Source organism: Gymnoscopelus braueri (assembly GCF_963280865.1).
Source record: "Gymnoscopelus braueri genome assembly, chromosome: 5".
NCBI lineage: Eukaryota > Metazoa > Chordata > Actinopteri > Myctophiformes > Myctophidae > Gymnoscopelus > Gymnoscopelus braueri.
The window spans coordinates 33106183-33132859 of NC_137606.1; the positions used below are offsets into that span (position 1 = coordinate 33106183).

The 26677-nt window shown below is 43.2% G+C and overlaps 1 protein-coding gene across 3 annotated transcripts in view; it reads left to right on the plus strand.

Moving 5' to 3' along the window:
• The window catches only part of sgsm2 (small G protein signaling modulator 2), a 93104-nt gene that overhangs the window by 61439 nt on the left and 4988 nt on the right, over nucleotides 1-26677 (plus strand). For 2 of the 3 annotated variants that reach the window (XR_013933153.1, XM_080428386.1), the window contains exons 4-23: nucleotides 440-607; nucleotides 915-982; nucleotides 1677-1825; nucleotides 2094-2228; nucleotides 8279-8403; nucleotides 11119-11186; nucleotides 12076-12239; nucleotides 12606-12735; nucleotides 13227-13361; nucleotides 16679-16853; nucleotides 17118-17182; nucleotides 17396-17541; nucleotides 19255-19383; nucleotides 21353-21535; nucleotides 23061-23432; nucleotides 24277-24401; nucleotides 25035-25117; nucleotides 25562-25671; nucleotides 25946-26042; nucleotides 26448-26615. Coding sequence is in view for 2 of the 3 variants with exons in the window: in XM_080428386.1 (XP_080284512.1) it covers nucleotides 440-607; nucleotides 915-982; nucleotides 1677-1825; nucleotides 2094-2228; nucleotides 8279-8403; nucleotides 11119-11186; nucleotides 12076-12239; nucleotides 12606-12735; nucleotides 13227-13361; nucleotides 16679-16853; nucleotides 17118-17182; nucleotides 17396-17541; nucleotides 19255-19383; nucleotides 21353-21535; nucleotides 23061-23432; nucleotides 24277-24401; nucleotides 25035-25117; nucleotides 25562-25671; nucleotides 25946-26042; nucleotides 26448-26615 (2795 nt within the window). In the remaining variant the exon portion in view is untranslated. The remainder of the gene's footprint in view (nucleotides 1-439; nucleotides 608-914; nucleotides 983-1676; nucleotides 1826-2093; nucleotides 2229-8278; nucleotides 8404-11118; nucleotides 11187-12075; nucleotides 12240-12605; nucleotides 12736-13226; nucleotides 13362-16678; nucleotides 16854-17117; nucleotides 17183-17395; nucleotides 17542-19254; nucleotides 19384-21352; nucleotides 21536-23060; nucleotides 23433-24276; nucleotides 24402-25034; nucleotides 25118-25561; nucleotides 25672-25945; nucleotides 26043-26447; nucleotides 26616-26677) is intronic. The other variant, XM_080428387.1, reaches the window with a different exon arrangement.

Here is a 26677-nt window from a genome sequence, read left to right on the forward strand (position 1 = left end):
TACATCACTACTCTTAATACTCTCACTAAGATCAGACACACACTGCTGTGCCAGACTACCCTCCTCACAGACAGCCCACACTGATGTACCCTTCTCATCGCCCACACTGTGCCATCAACAGCGTTCACCTGCTTTACATTGATTGCCTGTTCGTTTTGTAATCACAATAACCATGTTGAAGTTTTGGCTGATCACTTGGCACTCCACTGACAACAGCACTGAATCTTCATGGGCCGGAGCCATCTGGCAGTTAAAAGGCAAATTAAATCTTTGTCATGAGGGCTTCCAGAGACCCTGGTCCTCTGGCACTGCTGGTTTTCTATTCCATTCAGTAGTTGCTATAAATCAGTTCTAGGGGGAATCCAGGTGTAGATGCATTCCATATATTGTGTGTATTGATGGACCCATTCTGTCTTGACCTTTGCCCTTAATGCTGCAGGAGAGCCCAGAGTGTTGCTCATGAACCGCTCAGGAGGCAGGGCTCCACATCATCCAGCCGCTCACCCCAGCCCCTTTCCGCTCAGGCCATCAAACACATCTGGGTTCGCATCGCCCTCTTCGAGAAAGTCCTGGACAAGTTGGTGCAGCACATCGTAGACAACTCCAGGTGAGGTGGATTTTAATATAGAGGTCCTTGCCTCACTGACTAGAATAAAGGAGTCTTTCGTTCGAGAATGCTAAAGATTGATGAGTCACTTCAAACTTTTCATTTTGGTCTTGTCTAGCCTCTCCAGCACACATAGCACAGTTGTTATGTGTGCTGTGTGCAAAACTGTGTGCTATTGTTCAATGCCACTCAAGTTACAGAGCCCCTAATATAACAGATGATCTGAAATGTGAAAAAAAAAAAAAAATATATATATATATATATAGCTGTATAATTCCCATGTTGCTGTCTTTGTGTCTTTATGCAGTAAATACTATGAGAGAGAAGCTCTGATGCATGACCCCGTGTATGGGCCCATCTTGGCTTGTCTACTAGGTGAGTTTATAATACTATATTAAAAGTGGCTTACGGGAGGAGCGGCCGGTGGACCACGGCCACGTCACTCTGAGGCATTGGCTCCCCTGATTGGCCAACCCACCCCATCGACATCACGGATTGGCGTAACGTTTGTGCCGTTGCACCAATATAAGGGGTAATGTGTTCAATAGAACTCTGCGGTTCTGTCTCCTATTCATACCCATGTACGTCATCAGCGTACATCAGCAGTTTTTCAGATAACGGGCAGTGGCGTCGTTACGCGGGGGCTTCGGTGGCTATAGCCACCAATGTTTTATCCAAAGCCACCAATTTTTTTTAATTTATTTTTTATTACATATCTATAATCCTAACCTAACCCTACCCCTAACCCTAAAACCGAAATAAAGTAACAAAAAACTGGGAAAAAGTACCCAAATCCGCCGAAATCCGCGGAAAAAGAATTCGCCCGCGTGCGCTTCGTACTGTTGCACTGTTGTAACGGGTTCTGCACTGGGTACTCTAACAACAGCGGGTATTGCATAATCAGGGTGGGGCATGCATTCCCCACTTGCATCGTTCCTGACTTGCGTTGTCCCCGAGTAAGCTAGTGCCTAATGGTCACCGGTCTAGTCATATACAAATAAGAAATATGAAACTCCTCCAGTATGTTTTCACACTGTGCCCACCGTTGTGTGTATGTGTGTGTTGTCAGTGGGGCCCTGTGCTCTGGAGTACACCAAGTTGAAGACGTCTGACCACTTCTGGACGGACCCCTCTGCAAACGAGCTGGTCCAACGCCACCGCATCCATGGAGCTCACCGAAACCAGGATGCCTCGCCCAGCCGCAGGCCTGCTCTGGGGGTGAGGGGAGAGGGGGGGCCACTTCTTTGGGGCTAGTCAGGAGGTGTATGTGTGTTTGTGTATGCATGCGCGCACACATTCGATAGGTGATCGCAATAGTTTTTAAAAAAAATACATACCGTACAGCATCTGAATTTAGGCATTTAGCAGACGCTCTTATCCTGAGTAACTTACTAAGTCCAAGGTCATAAACATACCATGAACCTTGTATGTGGTCTGTGCTCTGTCAGGAAGTCCTTTCTAATCCATTCTGTCTTCCGGTCTGTAGATCCGTAAAAGGCAGTCCAGTGTCAACATGTCTGAGGATAAGTTTGCTGCCTCTGCCAGAGAGTACGTGGAGTCGTTGCACCAGAACTCTCGCACGCACCTCCTTTATGGAAAGAACAATGTGTTGGTGCAGCCGGTAGGAACATATTCTCTCTCTACTCTCTCACTCTAGAACACAGATTTTCCAAGTGGGGCCACCAGGGGGCCAATTGGAAAGGAGAGGAAAAAGAAAAAACTAAACAAAAAATGTATAATAATTAAAAAAAAAAGTGTGCGTGTGCTTGCCAAGAATTGTGAAAAGAGCAGATATACAAGCTCATGGTGTATTGTGAGCTTGTAGATTGGCTATTATCTTTTTTTTTAAGGCCTTTTCGTAATAGGGGGGCTGCAGCCAGAGGCTATGGCAATTTGGGGCTCCTTTGCATGGATATGTTTGGGAACCCCTGCTCTAGAAGAACCGTTTAATGTTTGTAGGACTCCTCATGCATTGAAGAGCTCAGTTCGGGGCTCTCCCCAGGCTGGCAGAGGGAGAGTAGCGCCCAGGATCACAGTTTAGGCAATTGGCACTGGGTGAAAAAATGGGTTACAAAATCGCGGGATAAAAATATTTGAGAAAAAAATAGACTTTTCAGATCAATCTGCACTTTATAATGCACTAAAGCCCAATGATAACAGAGCTTGGACAAAAAATAAATGCACCATGTTCACTGTGTTTGATTACCTACTGTACTGTAATCAGTTTCTAGGCTCTGCAAGTTTATTGTCATATCTTAACTCTTTCACTGCCAAGAGTATTTTCATAAAGTACCAGTGCCAGCAATTTGCGTGTTTTTTAATTTTGTAATTTTTCATTCAAATAAATTATCTGATTGGGTTTTTAAACCCATACGACAGTTCTACCAGTAGAGAGCAGCAAATCGACACATTGATGACCTCGCTGGCTCACTCGCCCCCTCCCAAACAGGCTCACGTCACATCCGGTCATAACCGGATGTGACATTTTCGACAATCGTTGATCGGGCTAAATTACGATGTGATACACGACTACGATGACTGATCGTCACCCAGACCAAAGAGAGTAGACGTGGACCTCTCCGTTCGTTTTTTATACCGTGTGAAAAACCGTGACTTTCCCTATTCTGGCCGAAAATGACCGCGGGAAAAAAATTAGAACCGGAAACGGAATCTGCTTCATGAAACCGGAACCCAATGAGTCTGAAGGAGTCAGGAAGCTAAAGTGATCATGAAAAATAAATAGTGCGACTACAGTCAAAAGTAAAAACTCTGGATTTCTCGTTCTGGCACTGAGGGTATTCAGGAAAAACTTGGGATAACTCGGGGCGTGGCACTGAGAGAGTTCATTTTGATTAATTGATTGATTGATTGATTACTTTATTAACAAGTTTGGAAACCGTACGGCAGTACAGTTATAATGAAATGTTACAATGAAATGAATGGATCCAATAATGTCCTCGAAAATCTAAGAAAACACAGTATAAAAATGGTCAGCAGTAATGTCATGTAGACTGTGAGTCATAAGACCTTTTTGCTTTTTACACTTCACCCGATCTCACCCCATGTGTTTTTTTTAAGCTGAGAGTAAAGGGATTTGAAGACATACCAACCATTCATAATAGTGTGACAGTAAAACGTAGATGCCTAACAGCTAAACATTCCCAGCATTGCTTCTGAAAGTGGTAGGAACGTTGGGACAAATGCATATCATCTGGGGGAGATAACACATAATTCCTACTGTTTGGTGCCATTTCTTTCCTAAAACAAAGTGCAATTTTGATTTTATTCCATAGTAGTGCACGTTCGTCGTTCCATTGTCAGAAAAACATATTTGTCCAGTTCAGATAATTATGTCCTAATAATTCATCACCAAATTCATCACACATGAAGTGGGACAAATGTACCCCCCCCCCCACACACAGTTAACTCATTGAGTGCCAATGACGTCTTTTGACGGCCGTTTTCAGTGTGCCATTAGTGCCATTTTTTTTTTTTTTTTTTTTTTTCTTTTTTATCTCAAAGGAACTAGGAGAAAACGATTTTCAAAAAGTTAATGCTCCATCCACTTCAATGTTAAAATGTAAACGGAGAAAAAAATTACATTTTTCCATTTTTCCTGCCTGTGGCATAGGGATCAACAAGCTTGAAATAAGCCTGGCAGTGAATGAGTTAAGGACATACTTATATAGTACTTACATCATAAATTTTTACAGTTGTATTTATAAAAAGGTATATCTGCTGTGCCCTGCCAAAATCTGCTCTGTACAATCATTGGCACTGTTCAAGAATATGCATATCACTACACAACTGACATCAATCATACAGTAGCTCACCTCACGCCACTAAACTCTCATTAGCACATAATTGGTGCTTTGTACGCAAACTGCACACCTAGTAAGTAGTAATTTGCTAGCCATACATAGCTACAGGTCGCATAGGCCATTCCATAATTAGACATAATTATGTTGTTTCTTCCTTCTCTGTCATTCCTCCCCTTCTCCTTCTCATAATTGAGGTAACACTGCCTTTGTTCAGGGTCTGCATCACATCATGGCATGCCTGTAGTGTCACCCTTCTGCTGCAAACAATGGAACCATTCCCTATGCAAATAAATGCATACTCTTTTAACAACTAGAGATGGTCCGATCAATCGGCCATGGATCGGATAGGCCCGATATCAATGAAAATAATTTGATCGGTCATTCCGATAAATAGGTCAATTAACCGATCCGATCATGACTTATATATGTCAAGAGTTTGATATCACTCCGGATCCGAAGGTGGCGGTGAAACGCTGGCTGAATAACAGCCGCCTTAAAAGAAGGAAGAAGTGTTTGTTATGATCGGACGGCCGAAGGCCAGAGACTGTTTTCACCCATGTCCGTCCGTGTGGTCCGTGTCCGTGGCCGCCCGTCCGTCTGTGAACAGCCAATCTCCAGCACCCTTGGACCGATCGGTGTGAAACTTTGCACGCACACTCCCTAGAGGCCAACTACCTACAGACTTTGTCCAAACCTCACACAAATCGGAATATGAAATATTGGACACATCCGTCTTGATTACATGACTATAGAGATACTGTGTACCGATTAGCGTGATTTTTGGACAGAATCTGAACGAGTAATAGCAAAATTTGTTTTTTTACAAAAGTCAGCCTCCTGGTGACGCTCTGACAGTGTAGTACAAAAAGTATCGCTGTCTCAGTTTCTCCTCAAAGTCAGGGAGTGTATTGCCAAGATCTTTCAGGGAATGTATGTAATAATAAGCACACGATGCCCACTCCGGATGCCTCCCACTGGGCTTGTGCACCCTCTGACTGGGTGCAGGATATGACGCATGGGTGGTAGAAACCACATATATTGTACTAGCTGTACAATACACGCCTCAGCACATAAACATAACCACACGCACACAAAGAGATGAACTTTTCACCCACACACAGAGCCTTGGCATGCCTGCAGAGATGGGCTCTAGCAGTCCCATCTTCCTCTCCACCCTCCACCCCCATCTCTGCTGCCTACCTCCTTCTTCTTCTGTCTCTCTTCAACTTTTTGGTTTGTTCCTGAGCTGCTGCCCCCGGATGCATTTATTCTACAGTACTGTTTCTTCTACCACCGGTTTTCTGCAATGGACACATGTATACTGTAACCAATTCAGCCCCTTGTTGATAGCTAATGCATATCTTATATCATCGCTGTCGGGCATAAATTACATATCTCCAATTTTCTATAAATGAATGCCCTACTTCATCATACAAGAGCATTGCACAAAAGTTGAGAAAATAGCCGATCTGCAAGCTCACAATGTCTTGCAATGTGAGGCGATGTGAGCTTGTAGATTGGCTATTTTCACTATTTTTTTTATGTTTGTTGCTGTCGGCAATCTGGGTGTGGGTGTGTGAGCGTCACAAAATGTAACAACCGGATATCACAAATGTGATCTCCAGATTTGATTGGCCATGCTTCGTGTGATGTCTCTAATCAACAGTTCTAGATTTCTTTTTCAGGCAGCAAAAGTGCGCACACGTATGACACACGCATGCCTTTGTGTGTCCATGTGTGTAGTGTATCCATTTTTAATTGTTTGCCTAATATATCTTTCTGTGTTTGTGTGTGCTATGAGTACATTTATTTTCAGGTAGAATTAGACATTCAATATGCCATTCAATAGGCAGCAGGAAGGGCTATTTGTTCAAATAAGTCCTGGATTGTACCTTTAAAGGTGATCCTTCTAATCACTGATTGAAATGTAGCATTCATTTAAATATCTACTCTTGAGCATAACCCATGATTGAAAATGTGATATACCACATGATCATAACTAGAATAAGGAATATTATTTCTTAATAATTTTACAGCAGTTTCTTAAATATTTTCATGTTTTCTATTATAGACTGAATGCTTTGCCAGTGCCACTGAGTGACATAACCATAGTCTTATGTCACAAAATCTATGAGGAAACTGCTTTTCAACAACACTGCACCTGCGGCATGCTGAGGCTAATTCAGCACATGGTGGCACTTTAGTTTGTGCTGATTGGTCAGCTGCCATATCCTATAGAGACACACGGAGACTACAAATTTCACGGCCACTTTTGAGACAGCGCCACTATTGAGGTCCGTTAGAACGATGAACTGCAGCTGCCAATGCATTCCCTATGAGAGGATATGAGAGTTAGCCTACTTTTAAAATTATCCTACATTAACTGGAGACAATATTGATTTAAATAAAAATATGTTTCCAAATGTATGTAGTGTCTTTGTCAACATATCTTCTTGTTTTCTTAATAGTTAATAGTTGTTTCACATTTAATCTGCCACTTTAATGGGTTACCCATAATGTTAACACAGAAGAGGGTAGACGGCAGACAGACAAGTAGTCACATTTCAGTGACATCACTGTCATTGCGAGTGCCGACTTTGAATTCTCATCCAAATCCCGACTGACTTTGTTCATGTCTATATTTTGAACATCTCATAGGCTTATATTAATTTTCTACCTACCGTGGAGCTCCGACGGTACATGAAAAATTAAAACGTGTGGGTTTACTGCTGTTGTATTAATTTGCCTGAATGTAAGTTGGGGAAATAACCCAACTAAATGGAGGAGTGATAGTATTAGTATTAATAGTATTAATGTACAAATAGTCTTGCAAGATGCTGTTTGGATAATTGTCCAAAATAAACAGCCTATAAAAATGATACATGAGAGACACAAACGTATCTGGGTATTGAAAACCTCAAGGAATGCGTCCGTGATGTATATACCATGCGACCACTTAAACTTTAGATTTTAGATGCTAGAACTTTTGACACACTGATGGAGCATATTATAGTATATTGTGGGTAGTATATCGAGATGACAGATATGGGACATTAAAAAGGATAAATTAAACAAATGGGACAGTTTATTAGAACACAAAAAAAATCGCTACAGCCTCAGTAGTTAAATTAGGGTATATTACAATGCCTCTCATAGAGATTGCATTGAGAGCTGCAGTTCATCATTCTAACGGACCACGAGTAGCGGCGCTGTCTCAAAAGTGGCCGTGAAATTTGTAGTCCCCGTGTGTCTCTATAGGGATGCTAACTGTTGGTCCTTTCATCACTCCCCTCAACCAGGGCATAAAGACTGAATATAATACATTTCGATTATCCCCCAGCCGCGACCTAGGTATATAAGATGAATTACAGGCGATAATTAGTTTACCACATACCCCTTGCCTTATTTATTAACAAAGACAGAGAAAGTAGCATTCTCTCAACACTAATTCAATACATACTGTAGATTAACATTACTGTCAACGAGGAACTCCCCCATCAAATGAAAGGGTAGTTTCTCTGAGGGGGAGGGTTAGGGTTTTTGACAGGCCAAGAAAGTGCATGTTTGACATGGATGCACTTTCTTGACGGACAACTCACCAAGAAAGTTGGTGACAGACAATTCAGGTTTGTGTGTGTGTGTGTGTGTGTGTACTATATGTGTGTACTGTAGGCACACACACACACACACACACACACACACACACACACACACACACACACACACACACACACACACACACACACACACACACACACACACACACACACACACACGTACTGTATGTATGTATATTATCAACATACATGTATGTGTATGTATAATCTTGTATCCTGTCCTCTCCCCACAGAAGAAGGACATGGAGGTGTTGCGTGGTTACCTGTCCCTCCATCAGGCCGGAGATAACCTCACCCTCAAGTGGACACCGAACCAGCTCATCAACGGCACACTGGGAGACTGTGATCTGGAGAAGAGGTAGCACAATTAGCCTTACACCCGAAACATCCTTAATGTTCGGCCACCTGAAGCCCACTGGTCCTTGTAGGTCCTAGTACCAATACGTGTAGCTCATATAGTACAGTATTCTATTGTATAGTAGCTCTATGAACCCACTGCATTATTCCTTTCTACATCCTCATTCAGCGCAGATCCACTGTGATTTCTTGCTCCTTCTTGCACTTTTGCAACTATGCCTAACCCTAACCTTAAGCTCACAAAGGCTATAGCCAAATTACAATAGCCCAACTTCCACACTTGCCAACTCCACTCGCGCCTTAGCCCTGCCCCCAGCGAGGAGGATAGGATTAGATGCGAGTCCGGAAGAATCAAGCAGGCTGGACTGACAGCCACATTCCAATTCCTCACATTCCAGTCTACTCGCTCACTCACTCCTCCTGCATGACATGTTGTATATATTGACATGCATTCTTGTACAACAAACAGCATGATTGTATGAATAAAAATCAACCCATTATTTAATGTGTTGCTTCAGTAGCTTTGTTATTCAAAATTATATACATAAATGCACTTCAGTATCTCTGCAGTTTAATCAAGTGGGACGCTTTCACCCTCAAACCATTCAACACGCATGCAGCCACGTTATGTTTACATTTAGGATATGAGCACACAGAACAATGTTTTGTCTGATCCATTTGAAGTCCGCTACACGGCACTGTCGCTTTTTTTTTTACCCCATCTCCCAGATTGCATAGTCATGGTTTCCCTCCCATAGCCAGAGGAGACGGTCCATCCAATAACAGAACAGATAGGCACTCAACACTACCGGGGGGGGGGACGAAGCCCAGGCTGAAGCCTACAGTACACTGACACTCGATGTACACTCACTGTTAGACGCCACAAAGCGGCTTAGAGAGCCCACTCGCTCTCCGGTCTCGGCTCCTCCAAAAGCAAATTACCATTTGGGACACAAACTATTTCCAGGTTAAAGGGATACTTCACTTTCGGGCCGGGGACACATTTAAAAAAAATATTAAAAATAAATGAAAAAAGTTATGGAAAATTCATGGCCCCCTCACGACACGCAGTGTCCTACTAATGTGTGAGGGGGCCATGAATTTTCCATAACTTTTTTCATTTATTTTTAAGCTAGATGAAGTGTGGAGTGAGCGAGCGAGCAGACTCAGCAGAGATTTGGGCATTGGAATTTGGCTACGTCTAACCCAAACCTTAATGTAATGACTGGGATTTGAACTCAGGTCTCCCGCGTGGGAAGTGAAACTGTTTATCCACTAGCCTAAAGTAGAATTCCCCCTTGGCAGGGGAGATATTGGTCTTTTGCTCATCAGGCAGAGGCTCTGAGCCACTCAGCTACGCTGTCGTTAAATAAAAACTCCCATGTTCTTCCCGATTGCCCCTTTGCTTTTGTAACACACATGATATGGAGTGGGCTACACATGACATTAGAGTGACTTCTGTATAGTGGTTCTGGCCAATTAGCAGTCAATCAGGTCAGGCTGACCTTCAGAGGCAGCCAAGTACACACACCTGCAGTCCTGCACTAATCAAACCAATCCCCAATCAAACTAGAGTCAGTTCAGCTGTTGAGGTTGGAGACAGCCAGAAAAAAAGCCACTGTTGCACAGAACAGACAGCACAGAACACAGAGAGGAGAAGTTGAGATCTAGAAGAATATAAATAAATATATGCAAACCACAGAACCACCAGAAGCAAGAACCCAATTGTGGATTCACTGGAGCAGCCATTGCATTGTTTGTGCCCAGCCTGTTTCACAGAATCGGTCAGTTTTTTTGTTGGATTGGATCTTTTCCATTGACCGTTCCAATTGATGGCGAGCTAACCCACCCAGGATCTAGAGAGTGATTGACAGCGATCACTGGACAGTTCTACTGCACTCTACTGTGTGGTAGGCCTACTTCTGCAGACTCCCCCACTCTCAGCTGCAGTACTCCCAATTCCCCCTCTCTCCCACTCACCCTCACACACACACACACACACACACACAATCCCCCTGGAACTTGGAACCCAGATACTTACCTCCTAGGTATTGGAACCCACCTGGAACTCTTGACACGTATACTGATACCTACCCTCCTGGTTTATCCTTGGAACTCTGATCCCTTAACACGTATACTGACACTTACCCTACCTTACCTCCTCAAATTGGGAACTGTGACTGAGTGGAAATAGTTACCTATTTAAAGGGTGGATTTGTATTTTGCAATTGTCCTATTTTCATTGTTGATTTGATTTAACTGGAACAGAACAAGCTTGGATTTAATGTTGATTGACTGAAGGTTCAAGTTAGAAGGGTGCACCCAATTTAGAGAGACACAGTGAACTGTGAGAATTGAAAGTGGCCAAGCAATTGCCACAGTGTTGGTACCAACCTATTTGTATTTCCCCTGTTGATGTTTACATGTTTGTTTGTTTAATGTTATGGTTTTTCTATATAAATAGCCAGCAATCAGTTAACATTTTGTGTCTGAGTCTCACTAAGTATTCCCCACAGCTCCAGAGAGTCGAACCTAAACTAAACCTAGACTAGCCCAGATTACACTACAGTGCCTTGGGTACTATAAGTTACAACTAGAAGTGTCACTCACCGACTAGTGGCACAAGTGAGCGCTACACTTTCTTTCACTATTCCTTCCTCTACCTCTTAAATACCTCTCTATAATTGCGCCTCCTTTATCTCTTCTTGTCTCCTAGTATCTACTGGGACTATGCATTGACCGTACCTTTACGCCAGATAGTGTGTATCCACTGTCACCAGAGACGTGAGTACACAAGCACCGCCATCCCATTCCCACAACTCTGTGGGATGTCATTACACATTGCACCCATTATCACTGCCACTAGCAATGTGAGTACACCAGCACCTCCACCCCATTGCCACAACACTGTGGGATGTCTTTACTCACTCAGTCCTCCTGTCACATAGAGTGAATAGAGGATGGCCCAGTGTTTTAGCCAATAACAGTGGTCAGTGGCATTTTGTCTCAGGACCGAGGGGCTGTCATGTGAGGGACTGTGTTTAATAAGCGCTTGTCACATTAAGCTATCGATTGTCCGTCTTTATAAAATTTTCATTTCCTGCTAGAACGGAACAGGGTGCAGCAGAGCAGGAAGCAAGGGTCACTACTGTTTGTGTTTCATTTATCTCAGTGACCCCTTCTTCACCTCCAACGTTCTGTCACTCTCATACTGTGTGTGTGTGTGTGTGTGTGTGTGTGTGTGAGTGTGTGTGTGTGAGAACTCCTTATCTGTCAGTGCTTCCTTTCTCCCTTTTTCGCTCTCCCCCTCTGTCTATACTGGGCTCGTTTGTCAGATTTTTCAGACGTATCTGTCACATTTCTCATATTGCTTTCCGATTGGCTATGATTGGCTTCCAAAATGTTTTGCACAAAATTTGGCCCTGTTTGTGCCAGATAGAACTTTCTGCCATACACACTTTTTGCTACCACTCCTACAGATTTTGTCCAAAACTCACTCAAATCGATACACATGATCTCTAGGTCGTATGAGTCCGATTTTTCAGATCCCATTCCAATTGGCTATGACTGCCTTCCAAAGTTTGCGGGCCCTGGGTAGGCAACCCAGCCTGGCGGAGACCTGTGCTCCGAGGAGTACACTTTTGTAGTTACCAACCTTTCCTTTCCTCTGTAGCGGACTGTGGTGGTACCTTGGTGATGGTCAGTCAGGATGGGATCCAGAGACCTCCTCTCCAGTTCCCCCCTGGAGGCCACCTGCTAGCCTTCCTAGCCTGCCTGGAGACAGGTCTCCTGCCCCGGGGCCAACTGGAGCCCCCTCTCTGGTCCCAGAGAGGAAAGGTATGTATGACTGGTACCACTAACCTCTTAAACCCTCTCTATACTTGGTAAACTCGACCTTTGGCTCGAGTTGGCTCTGTACTTGGACCACTTTTTTCCATCTACACCAAATCTCTTTGCCTTGTGAGCTTGTAGATCGGCTATTTTTGGCTAATGCGCCCCCAGAATATAGATGCTGGGGTTCAACTGGTTAAGACTGGGTGGACATTTCACTACAAAGTCCTTTTGTCAGAGGGAAAAAAATGATGGCCCTTGAAGAAGCTATTTCTCTTGATGGGGTTTAATAAAACAAAATATAAGATCGTATAAGATATTGGCCAATACTAATCAAATAATTTTGTCTAATTTGAAATGTGTGTCATACAGGGCAAGGTGTTCCCTAAGCTGAGGAAGAGGAACAGTACCGTCAGGCTGGTGGAGGACAGGAATGGAGATGAGCGGACAGCTGCTGACTATGTGTTTCGCATCGTCTACCCTGGACATCACCTAGACTCTAGTGAGTAAAACACACACATACTGTATACATACACACACATACTGTATACATACACACACACACACACACACACACACACACACACACACACACACACACACACACACACACACACACACACACACACACACACATACACACACACATAGTATACTCTCAAAGTACTCAACATGAGTATCTGTTAATGCTGGTATCTTTTCTCTCTATCTCAAAGTGAGTATTGTGTGTGTGTGTGTGTGTGTGTGTGTGTGTGTGCGTGTGTGACTGCGCATTTGTATGTTAATAAGCATGTATGCGCGTGCACCTGTTCATGTATGCTTGTGTGCATCTGTGAGTGTATTGTGTGTGTGTGTGTGCTATGAATTCTCAGCAGCATATCGTTGCGTTCTCTTCACAGTCTGAATGTAGTAGTGTCATATGTCCCTCCTGAGGCCTATTGGGGGCGCTCTTGTCTAACTGTGTTCTCTGTTGTCCTGCACTGGTGCGAACAGTCACCATAAACTACCACCACACCACGGGCAGCCGCCCTCCTTCGCTGGATGATGACGAGGAAGAGGAGGACAGACTCCACGCTATGATCTCAATGATCTGCTCGCGGAACCTCACAGACCCTAATGTCATGAAAGGTTTTTATCACCTGAATGCCCCCCTCACCCCCCTACCCACCCCATCCCCGCTCCTCCTCCTCACCTCTTCCCCAAAAGTTAAAACCCCCAACAGACGTCAATGTTGACCGCCCACATTCCAGAAGAGAGTCTCTCATTCACTCACTCCATAGACGTTTCAGAAAGTCGTTATATAAAGACTTATAAGCTTGGAATCAAGCCAACCAGCGTCCTGATAAACCATGACCTAACATATTTGATTCTGTTCATAAACATAATTGGAAAACGCAAAAAAAGAACAAGAGTCTGTACATATTTTAAGAATAACAGCTTTCAGCTAACTTGCTTCTTTTTAACTTGAATCGTTGTCATTATTTCCATAGTAATGTGAGCTCCACCAATCAGAGACATTGTTGCAAACATTGCGAATTAAACATGTTTTTCTTAAAACTACATTGATTGCATGAAGACGTGTGGTGGCTTCTACAGGAGCATATAGCATTTTTTTTTTACAATTGATTGGTTTTTTTACGACGAAAATGAATGGGATCTCTACTTCCAGAATCTCTCTGTTGAGCTCTATACCCATTCATTACATCATGCCCCCACCCACCACCCCGTGGCTCTGTCTATGTGTGCTGTGCTCGTAGCCGACCCCAACAGTGCACGATGGGATTGGGGGGGCACGTGTTAGCATGCGGGGAAAGGTGGAATGGGGGAGGGACTTTTAACCTGTTGATTTGATGTGAAACATCAGATAATTTCAAAGCAGCCGTGCATATCCATAAAACCTTTTGAAGGCAGGTGCTAGACCCAAAACGAACAGAGATCAAAGGCACAAAGGATGTCCGCACACTGTATCTCCCTTAGGTGGAGTGTGTCATCCAAGAACAGAGTAATGTTTTGAGCCTTATTGTGACTAAATTGGATTGACAGAGACGCCACCTTAAATACATCTACGCATGTCATGTGATCATCACTTGATGAAACCGGTGTGTCCAAACCTTAGCACAGTAGTGATATCAGCATGATTGAATGCTCAAATCTGCTTATCAAGCTTTGTAAACTCTTCTTAATCCTGATCCACTTATTTTTTTTACTTATAATTACTCCAAGCAAGTCAATAGTTAATTAAGCCACACTACATAGCCACTAGAATTGTTTATTTTGTATCTACTACAACTACAATGGATGAGTGGATTCCGAGTTGGTAGAGCAGTTTAGTCCCCCACACATGGGATTAATGTGTGGGGATTAATTTGATAAATGGTGATGGAAATTATTTTTGTCACCCAGAAATAGCTGTTCAATATGAGTATGAGTAATTGCGTATGTTAATGCTTTTCTATCGGTCAAGAAGTGCAGTACTCTATGATGATTATCTACCGGACCATATGCACCACAATCTCAATCAAACCATGACTAATTGCATGATTAATTGAAAAAGTATTTTGATCTGATGCTATCGTACTGGAATGTTGATGGATGCAAGTGGATTAGAACACTGTTTCTCAACATCTGGTCCGGGCCCCAAAAGGAGTCCAAATTGACGTTTACATGTCAGTAACTCTGAGGGTGTAGACATGTGGGACCCCTGTACAATTCTCAGTGTTGATTTAACTCTGAGAGTTACGGATCAGTAAGGGTCCATCTGGACCCGCGGGGGACCCCAGGCCCGACGTTGAGAACCAGTGGACTAGAAGGTACTGTATGCCTTGGAGCAGAACCCCTCAGCACTGTTGGGTCTAGGTTGTTTGGTGGCAAATATTCGCTTTGATAATTTGCTCGGTATCTTTTATTTGACTTAATGTCATTCTGTTTACCTTTTTACCTTTTAATTTCTGACTTGCAACATGCTCAACAGTTCTGCATGGATATATGCACAAGTTTCATTGTTATTGTTTATATATTTTATTTTTTATTTTATTTTATTAAAAGATGGGCTGTGTTCCTTGCTCACTTGTGATGGAATATGTGTCAGTCCCCTTCTCTTTATTCTTTATTTTGTTTTGTAAATCTTTTTTTTTCCTCTCTGCTTTTCCTTTCTCTCTCTTTCTGTTCTCTCTCCTAAGTTTTGTGCCTTTTTTTTTGGTTTCGTTTTTTTTGCTGCAATGCTATTCACTGTAATTCTTCACTAATACCCCCCCCACCCCCTCTCCCGACCCCCCTGTCCTCCTCCACCCCAACCCCCCCCCCCCCCCCCCCTCTCACTATGACGACTATTTGGTCCTGTGGGGTTCCGCAGTAGTAGAGAAGCGGCGGTTCTTCTGTGAACAGGGGGTTTACATTATTGAACCCCCAAAACTATCACCAGTCGTTTGAACTCGTCTTCAGTTCCAAAAGTAACCGAATAAGAGAGGGGCGCAGTCCAAAACGGGCACTCTCTCCAGCATTTTTTCCATTGACTTCTTTTCTGTTTTTTTTTGTTTACTATTACTATTTATTAATATTATTATTATTATTTGGGGGTTTTGAGTGGGGTGGGGGGTTCATGAATGACCAAAGAGCAGCTACATATTTATGACAGGTCATCAGCTCCAACCTGAAGAATTAAGGTGAAGAGCATTTATTCGATGCTGATATTTTTTGATTATTTTCTTTTAAAGGTTTTACTTCCTTCCCCTTGTGTCCCCTCTAACTGGTGTCCATTTCTTGATTTAATTTAGTCAGTTCCTTTGGGTTTCTCTTGCTCTGTCTTTTCTGCATCCAGCATGGCCTAAGTGTCCCTTCCCCTCAATCTCCACTCCTTTAAACTATCCCTCACATGTCTACTACTGTTTATCTCTCTCTCTCTTCTCTCCCCCCCCCCCTCTGAACTGAACAAGCATGGCTTCCCTGTATGTTCCTCGGCTGCCTGTCCCTCCCAGAATGCAATGCCTGCTTTCCAGCTTTACGCTTCTTAAACCGTCAGTTTCTGTATCCTCGTGTACAGTAACATGAGTGGATATCCAGCTGCATTTTTCTATCTATCAACTTTGTGTCACAACAAACATTTTTCTTTTTCTTTATATCAGAGATCAGCTGAAGTACATGTTCATGCACTGTATTTTCTGGTTGAGCTGAGGGACCCAATTCATAATATGTAAGCCGTAATACACACTGAATGTGAAGTGTCTACGGATCAGAAGACCATGTTGCAGTGATGCTTCATGAGATGTTAAAGTTGCAAGAGCTTAAAGATCAATACTTAAGTCTAGCCAACTTGAATCCTAGAATTGATAGTGCAGGACATTAAGATGACTACACATGTTTCTTTAGTAATGAGAGACCTATCTGTCTCTCTCTCTCTCCATCTCTCTACCTCTCTCTCCCTCCTTCTCTTCTCTACTCTGGTCCAGACCATGGAGAGATGCTGGATGCGCAAGGTTTTGGGGGCAGTCCGTCGTCGTGGCAACACGCTGAACTAACCAGCCATGTGTCATGTCTGTCCTGCTCCACGGGGGGTAGCAGCGTGTCCTTTGACTACCCCGCTACAGGCTGTACCTGTTCTCAGGACCCGTCAGATATACATACGTACGCTTACATAATACTGCTATTGTACATGTACACACCGAGCAGAGGAAGCCGCCTTACAGTCTCTCAAAGGCCCAATTTGTCCCTCACCTGTAAACACACTTCCAATGATAATGCAGGTTCATATAATGTATGAGAGCGACCCATCACATCTTCCTTCAGTCATCTGACTTGAAACACAAAACCTTTTGCTACTCTGTATGAGTAAAAAAAACTAAAACTGTTATTTGGTGATTGTAACTCATGTGTTTTTTCTGATACCAGTGTCCCTCTCAAGATGCTTTGCCAGAACATGAAAAGACAGATTGTTTCCAGAGCGTTTTATGGTTGTAAGTATTATAGTCCTGAGCTCATAGCCCATTCTAGTACTTTAATTGGCTTAAGATTTTGATTGTGATTTATTTCCAGAGTTGAAATATGCTTTCAAATTGTATTTTTTCCGGTATGTGACACCAGTGCGCAACCAAGTATAAATCGGGCATTACAGCAATCTCCTTGTATCATGTCTCTACGCTCATGTGGTGTCTCTGTCTCTGCCCCAGGGCTGGCCTACTGTCGCCACCTGTCCACTGTCCGGACACACCTGTCAGCACTGGTCAACCACAACATTGTGCCTCCAGACAGACCCTGTGAGGCATCAGGGGGCCTGAGCAAAGATGTGTGGAGCAAATACCAGAAAGACTGCAAGGTTAGAGGCTGGGTGGGTGGCATAGGGCTGGGTCTGTCTACCAGATGTGAACTGCACTGCTGATATTTGCTGGTGGAGTTCACAAGAAAGAATGATTGCAGTTGTTAGCATGCAGCATGGTGAGGTGACATATGTGTACACAATGTATTTTTTACCTGTAAATGTATGTTTCCTGGTACAGTATTGATGCAGTATTGCTAAAGATGATCTGGATTTTATGTTATAATTAGTATTTACTTTGGAAAACACATTGAGGGAGAACTCCTTTTCAATGGTGTCAAGGTATACAATAAATGCAGACACAACTACAATTAAATGGCAATAAAAGAGAAAATCATGACTAGCAATTAAAACGCAATAACACTAAGTAAAAGTGTAGGAATTGACTAATGGCTAACGGGTGGCCGTCACTATAACTCAGACAACAACAGACACAATACGCCTATATATATATATATATATATATACATACTGTAGGCATATATAGGGAGATCCTGTTGTCCAAAGCCATAGATCCGACCACTGTGACCATATGGTCATGTGCATATATGGGACCAACCAATTTCAAATTCGGCATGCACATAGGAAAGGACTTGAGGGAGTGCGGTGCTTGCCGTCGAGTCATTTGGATATGCGGTTGTCCAGAACCGCCGATCTGACCGATATGTCGATATACTGTATGGAGATCTCTGTATCTGTCAGTCCTTGTCCCTTTCATGCCCATATACAGTATGGAGATCCCTGATGTCATCAATATATGCCCATATATGGGCATGCCCCCTTTTGCGCCCATATATGTTTGTGCCTGATGCCATGACGACACATTTAGGTTAGACCAGACCCATAGAGAGAGAGAGTTCTGACACTAGTGTTCACTTTGTCGGGCCAGGTCTTCCACATAGCCGTCTATTGGCAAATAGTGACAAAGCCCTAAACTGGAAGTTCATGGAATGCACTGAAGTCTACGGCTCCTTGTAACTATTTCCAGTTTACATGAACCACGTGACCGGCGCTGTTTCTGCCCCTCATTGGCGCAACTCTCTAATACAAGGCTCTGGGTTAGACAACACACTCCATATTTGGGCGTAGCTACATTTGGAACTCCTTATATGGTTATGGCAGCATAAAAACAATTGCTGATCCCTCTTCACTGATATTAGGCCTGTAAAATACTACTTTCATCATTCAGCTGCTAAATGACTAGATCGATAGTTATGATGTATTGTCTGTTACATTTTTATTAAATGTACCGTACAACATTGATCATGTGCTGCCATGGGCTCTGTCTCCTTGTCCAGTCTATCTATTTTCATGTTAATGAAACTTTAATGGCTGTCACTGAAATGAGGTCTCATAATGGTGTGTAATATGACACCACCACCATAGAGATTAAAGGAGCAAATGTAATCGTTCATCACTTCCAGGGATGTAACCATTACTAATTCACACTCTATTTCTGTCCGTGAGCCTGTCTTCATCAGGTCTCTCTTCTGTCCGTCTCCATCTCTCTTGCACTTTTACTTCTGGATTCTTCAGTCCAACACTAGAAACCAGTTTAAAGTTTGGATATACACCCCCCTCCCCCCACCCCCTACTTATTCTTAGAATCTTTATTGTATTTCATTTTATTTTACCCAAAGGTATATATCACTTGTATTTCTAAAGTTCAATACTTTAGAAATATACGTTTTGTGTGTGTCTGTGTGTGCCCAGAACTATAAAGAGCTGGAACTGTTGAGGTTGGTGTACTATGGTGGGGTGCAGCATGACATCAGGAAGGAGGTCTGGCCTTTCCTGCTGGGACACTACAAGTTTGGCATGGACAAGAAGGCAATGAACCAGGTGAGAGAGACACATGTATACACACACACACACACACACACACACACACACACACACACACACACACACACACACACACACACACACACACACACACACACACACACACACACAGATCCATGAACTGACTGTGGCTGCAGTTACATGGACAGTTTTATTCGGAATGAATACACTTCTATTCGGAATGAATGAATGGATGAATTCATTCAGAATATAAATGCTCATGTAACCACCAACAATTGGAATAGAATATTCCATTCCAGTCTGACCCGAATGCATTTTCATTCGGGTTAGGAGGGGTGGTATATACCGTTTGAATCGGTATATACCAATCGGAATTGACCATATAAGCACTTTATTCCGAACTCTCCTGTCTGTTTGGAATACATGCATTCCTTTGCGCATGTCCGTGCTTAGTAGTGCTGTCAGAATTGTCCAAAAATTACCTATCAAATCTCTAATTCGGCCACGGCTGGTGCTGAGAAGCGCTCGCTCTTCCGGGATAAAATGAATGATTCTTTTCTATAGCGTCATTTAATAAGCCTGTAATGGTTAAGCCCAGACTTGTCCTGGAGAACGGACGCTCCGAGGATTTCTGGCCTGTAGGCTACATTTATATGGATCTTTTTCTAAACGGATATTTTAGTCCTCCGTTTTTAAAAAGAATCCCTGATTCCCTGGCCACATGACAAACGCAGAAACGCATTGATCAGCTAGCTGCAAGTTTCAATTTTAAATCAGATTTTACATTTATTTTATATATGAGGGGCCAAATACATATACCTTTTTAATCACATGTTAAGGCCCAATACTGCAATAGCTGCATTATTTTAATAGCATACGTGAACAAAAATAAACAAAAACAACATTATTAGGGGGCGCAGCTACAGCGGAAACAGCTGAGTTTTACTTCATCAATTCATTCCAGCCGGAACGGTCGTCCCAAAACACCACGCACCTTTTGAGCGGGCCATCCGCGGCCGCTCCATGGTCACTGGATTTTCACCCAGGGCGATTGTGTTTTAGGCCGACAGACCCCGCATTCAACCCGTGTGCGCTACTCGGCGCAGAAAGAGGGGTTTCGTCTAGTGAATGAGTTACAGCATGTTTCAAAGCCTTTTCATAATAATACAAGAAAAACGTGACATTCGGCATAATGAGTAGCCTATACTTTCTACTTTAAGTGTATTTTGATGCCAATACTTTTGTACTTTTGCCATAAATGAGCGTGCCTTGTTTCATAGACTGTAAGTGTTGCTCTCTCTCTCTCTACATTTATTATTATAATGACCATGAGCGGTCCGGTGTTTATGTATTATTATTTATTATTATAATGACCATGTGCGAATGCGCGATGACGTCATCGTACCTACATACCGTGTCTGGTACCAATACAAAAAAGAAACTGGTCTGAACTTGTAGATCTGCTACTTTCGCATTAAAATGGTGATAACAAGGAATGCAGGCTTGCACCACATTACAAAGCTGCCTGGCCAGGAGTCGGTGCGTTGCTTCCAGGCCTGCCTACGACTGCCGTGGAGGCACAAGGAGGCACAAGGGGGCTATTGCCCCATGCCCACCAGGGGAAGCTCCGTCCCGGGTAGTGGAGCCTCAGCCGGGCGGCCCCTGGCCTGGACTGGTCCATGCCCACCAGCCACCACTTTGCGCATGTCAAAAGTTATATTCCGAATGAATGCTTTGGGTCATGTAAACGAGGAATACTTTTATTCAGGTCCCATGTAAACAGGTGAGTGGAACAGATTCCTCTATTCGGAATGAGTTCATTCTGAATGAGTTCATTCTGAATGAATACATGATGTCCATGTAACAGCAGCCACTGTGGTTATGGGGGGTTGTCCATGACTGTATTAGGCCTGTTTATTCACTGTTCATATCATCTCGTAGTCTTTTGTTTTGCTGAAGGTGTGATTTTACTCTTGCTGATCACTGTGTGTTTGATTGGGTGAAGATTGACGAGAAGATCAACCAGCGCTACCAGCAGGTGATGAGAGAGTGGAAGGCATGTGAGGTCATTGTGAACCAGAGGGAGAAGGAGATGCAGTCGGCCATCTTTGCCAAGCTGTCATCTGGCAGCAGCATTGACAGCCACGTACTGAGGCTCGTCCACAGAGACTCCACTCTCAGCAACGAGGTGAGCCCACTGACAGGAAACCCACAATGATACTGCCTGTCTTGAAAGCACCTGTCTTGTGTAGTCCCAAACTACAAGGACACACATTTCCTCACCAATTTAGTCGTTGACATGTGTACAGAGGTTCCTGTCATTGCCAAACCCCCGTCCCCTGTCCCCCCATTGCACTCACGTTAGAGTTTGAGCGAGAGAGAGCTAGACAAACAGAAGAGAGAGAGAGATAGAGACTGACAGACGGTCAAGAGGACTGGTTCAATCATTACATTTCTCTCAACTCAACTCCTCTCACATGCGCTGGTCAATAAATAAGTGCACCTTAAACATGGAGAAAAAACAGGTACACTACAACAATACACATATTTATTGACGACCAAATACCTGAGCTTCTCATCTAAAATAATGAGTTACACAATGCAACACATTTTTGCAATGCAACAATTTTTCCCCCTCTACGTCATCACAGGGATAAAAAAAATTGTGGCGCAAAGTAGGCCTATGCTACTGTAACTGGGTTCCCAGATTGCCCGTTGGGTAGCAAGAAGTGGAGCAATGTTGATTTTGACAGCAAATTTTGATTTCGTTTTTGTCAAAGTCTTTAGAATAAAATTCCATTTACTGTAGTTGTCATATTTTAGTCATCTGAAATGTTTTACTTAAGTCTAGTTTTAGTTGACTAAATATAAGATTTTAGTCGACTAAAGCTACAGTTGATTTAGTCGACTAAAATGTATCTTGGCGGGCCTTGATGGGTCTGGGTCCTTAAAGTTGAGCTTTGCTAGGAGCCCATAATTGCTAAATCCGCCTCTGCTACCAATTGTGTTCGTTGGAGAGCCTGGCCGCTACCGAGAAATGACCTCTGGAGTGGTGGGCGACACAATGCCTCAATTCCACACAGATGTGCCTGGCAGTACAGTCGTTTCGCTTGCATTCAAGAGCAGGGCCCTTTCTGCCAAATACAACTGTAAAGCTATTTATTGCAATAAATGGTCCTACATCCTTTGATGTACATTAAGTGCCTCTGACTGAACTATAAATCAATACAATTGACAATACTACATAAAAACTCAGAAAATCCACAAATTGCAGTCTTAATCTCTGTAATGTACATTAGGCAGAGTGTGCCTTAACACAGTAACTCGCCTGTGTATTACATGCACACATTAAAGCTGCAATCCAGAACTTCTTTTAAAGAATACCATTTTATTTTAACCAATCTGTATGGTACAATATAACTAGCACAGTGGTAAAAGGTGGTTTCTATACTATTCCACTGAGAAGGGAAGAACAATTTTGAAATAATCTTGAAAATAAATAAAATAAAAGATACACCTACTTATTGACAACTAGTACTGCCTGAAGCTCATCGCAGTTTTTCACTTGACCAAGCAGGGATGCGTTATTGGCAAATCCTACCTGCTGAGATGAATCATTTACTTCAACTACACACTAGCAGTTGCATCACTTCTCCTTCCCATCCTCTTTTTCTTCCTTTTCACCCACTATACCTCCATTCCACCCCTGCCAGGTCTTCATGTCCGTAGACGATCCCGACGCAGGGGGCCAGGACACCCCGAGTGGTGAGGACCGCACCCCAACCATGTCTACCCTGCTCCCCGCTGCCGCCATGGCACCGGAGGAGCGCCCCCAGGTGGAGTTTGACTCCCCTGACTCGGGCGTACCGTCATCTAGAAACTACTCTGTGACTTCAGGTCACTCCCAGATCCTGTCCAGCCTTGACGACGGCCAAAGCACAGAGGAGGAGGGCGCAGGGGACAAGGGCAGGAAGCAGGGGCAGCAGGACGCGCTCAGCGAGGAGAGGCTATGCAGTCAGCTGGACAAGCTGGTGACCGACGGGGAAGCTGTTGCAGGAATCTCACCTTCGCTTTCATCTTACACGGTGTGGTCATAACACAATGTCAATTAATGTTACTAACGGGGGGGATATGTTTTTGTTCAAAAGAAAAATATTTTGGTGATACCTCTGCTTAGAACTGAGATTCCCAGAATTCATATTGTTGTATCAAATACTGCATACTATCTTGACTCTATCTTAACCCATTGAGACCTGGAACGCATCTGTGACACTTTAGATTGATTTGGCTATTCAAAAATAGCAGATCTACAAGCTCATAGCGCGGCACCGAGTGCCGCGCTACGAGCTTGTAGATCTGCTATTTTTGAAAAAAAAATGAAAAAATATATTTTATATTTTTTTCAAAAAACTGTTAGGATTTAGAAAACATTTTTAAGAATCGCCTCAGGTCCTAATGTGTTAAGAATAATTGTGAAATTACAGTGAGAAAAGGTTTTCAGGCGCTTGGGTGGCGCAGTGGTAAAGTGCCTGCCCACCACCGCGGAGGTTGTGGGTCCTAATCCACCGCGGTGCATCCGGTTTTGTCGAGTGTTCGACAACACGAACACAATTGGCCCGTGTTCAGAGGAGGGAAGCCGGGGGCGGGGAGGGTGGTAATTGTCACTGCATGTAATACTACGGGCCGAGGAGGTGCCTGTCAGCAGAGAGAGTTGGGGGGGGAAGAGTAGGACAAAGGCTCTACGTCCTCCCGGTGGGGGCTCCTCACTGGCAGGTGAGTCAGTAGGATACAGCAGATATGTGTGGGGAGGAATCAATTGGCATAACGACTAAATTGGGGAGAAAAAGGGGGTAAAAAGCGAAAGAAAAGAGAAGGTTTTCACTCATTTGTTCATTATTAACAACTGAAACCCACCGTTCCTCTGGACAGATTGAGCTGCTGGACACGATCGCTCTCAACCTCCACAGAATAGACAAAGACGTTCAGCGCTGCGATCGTAACTACTGTTACTTCACCTCCAGCAACCTGGAGAAACTACGCAACATCATGTGCAGGTACAACAGAGAAGAAATGCACGATACGTTCGAGCATCTTTCACGAATAGAAACATGTTAGTCTTTTGAAATACATATACACAAGTCCATTGGCACTTGGCAGTATACACGGTCAAGTCCTCAGTGCTAATTTATCAATTTTTAAGTCAGAGAGTGTACGAATGTAACCAAATGGACCCTTTAGGACACATTTGTACACTCTCACGGTTAAAGCTGTAATCTGGAATTTATTTTAACGAATCAATGTTATTTTAACCAATCCTCATGGTAGAGTATTTTAAAACGATATTGCTAGTTCATCTGCAGTGGTTGGAGGTGGTTTCCCTACTCTTGACACTGAGAAATGTAGACCCTGGTGTCGAGTAGTAGTACTGCCTGAAGCTCAGCAGCGCAATATCTTTCTAAGCAGGGATTCCCTCTTGGCGTGGCAGAAGAGGGTTCAAATCCCAGATAGGACATGGAATTTATGGATGGCAGCTTTAAATGAACACTCTTTACATTGAATGTATTCAGTAGTTTTTCATATATTAGAGTGTTCTAAAAAATGAATAAATATAGGCTGTACAGACCCTCTCTATCTATTATTTCCACTCCACGTTTCATATGGTATGTCGTTGTTGCCCTTGCTTGCAGCTATGTCTGGGAGCACTTAGAGATGGGTTATGTGCAGGGCATGTGCGACCTGCTGGCTCCACTGATGGTCATCCTGGATGATGGTAAGATTCAGACCTATTTTAAATGGCTTCCTATGCTAAAAACCACAGTAGCTAATGCTAATGTATACTCATGTTCTACCTCTCATCTTCTCTGAGAATTTAATTGGATTTGATCATTACATTTTACTTTTTGTAGTTGTATTGTAGAATATTTGTTTTAAAAATATATTATTACATACAGTATTATTATTACAAATTCACCTCCAGCTATTAGTAGCTACCTCTTAACCAGACCATTGATAATAATGGTTACTGGTCGCTAGATATTTTTGCATCAACTTCAACTGTAAATGTTAGCCCTCAGTGCAGATGATTGCATTTGACTGTGACTGTGGTTCTGTGTGTGGTTGTCAGAGGCGTGCGTCAGCAGTGTCAACACTCTGTAGTGCTTTGTTAAGTCACGAAGCTCCTGTCTATTCTTTGTGTCCTTTGCGTGTGTCCTAGAGTGCCTGGCATACAGCTGCTTCACTCAGCTCATGAAGAGGATGAGTCAGAACTTCCCCAACGGTGGAGCCATGGACACACACTTTGCTAATATGAGGTCCCTGATCCAGGTGATGGATGACCTCCTGTGTGTGTGTGTGTGTGTGTGTGTGTGTGTGTGTGTGTGTGTGTGTGTGTGTGTGTGTGTGTGTGTGTGTGTGTGTGTGTGTGTGTGTGTGTGTGTGTGTGTGTGTGTGTGTGTGTGTGTGTGTGTGTGTGTGTGTGTGTGTGTGTGTGTGTGTGTGTGTGTGTGTGTGTGTGTGTGTGAGAGAGAGAGAGAGAGAGAGAGAGAGAGATACCAACTCAATGACCGTTGAACTCCTTGTCTTGTCTTGTCCACATCAGATCCTGGACTCTGAGCTGTTTGAACTGATGCACCAGAATGGAGACTACACCCATTTTTACTTCTGCTACCGCTGGTTCTTGTTGGACTTCAAGAGAGGTAAATACTAATCATTCGCATCTATTGCGAAATAATAATTGTCTGTTTTAATTTTTTTGCAGTTTTATGTAAGGGACCAGACCAGTAGTATAGAATGCTTAGCTCATTGACTTACAGTATATTTGGCATTACTGCCAACCATTTGCCATAGTTTTTTAGATGTTTAAGGAAGCCATTGGATTCCATTCATTTCAGAATAAATGGAGTATGAAAATCAAACAAAACTAACACTAAAACTAATAAAAAATAAATAAAACCAAGTATTTTCAAAACATTTAAACTTAACAATAAGCCCACTTTAAAAACTAAACTCAAAATGAATACAAAAAGTCAAAACAAAATAAAACTATTGAAAAATGCAAAAACTCTGATAACCTTGGTTTGTGGTGTATGTCTTCTATGCAGAGCTGCTGTATGACGACGTCTTTGCTGTGTGGGAGGTGATCTGGGTGGCTCCAAGGATCTCCTCTCAGCATTTTGTTCTGTTTCTTGCCCTTGCCCTGGTCACTGTTTACCGGGAGATCATCAGAGACAATAACATGGACTTCACTGACATCATCAAGTTCTTCAACGGTGAGAGACACACAGGACCTCATAGCGTATGTTACACGGGAAGAATGGCATTGTGCTCAATC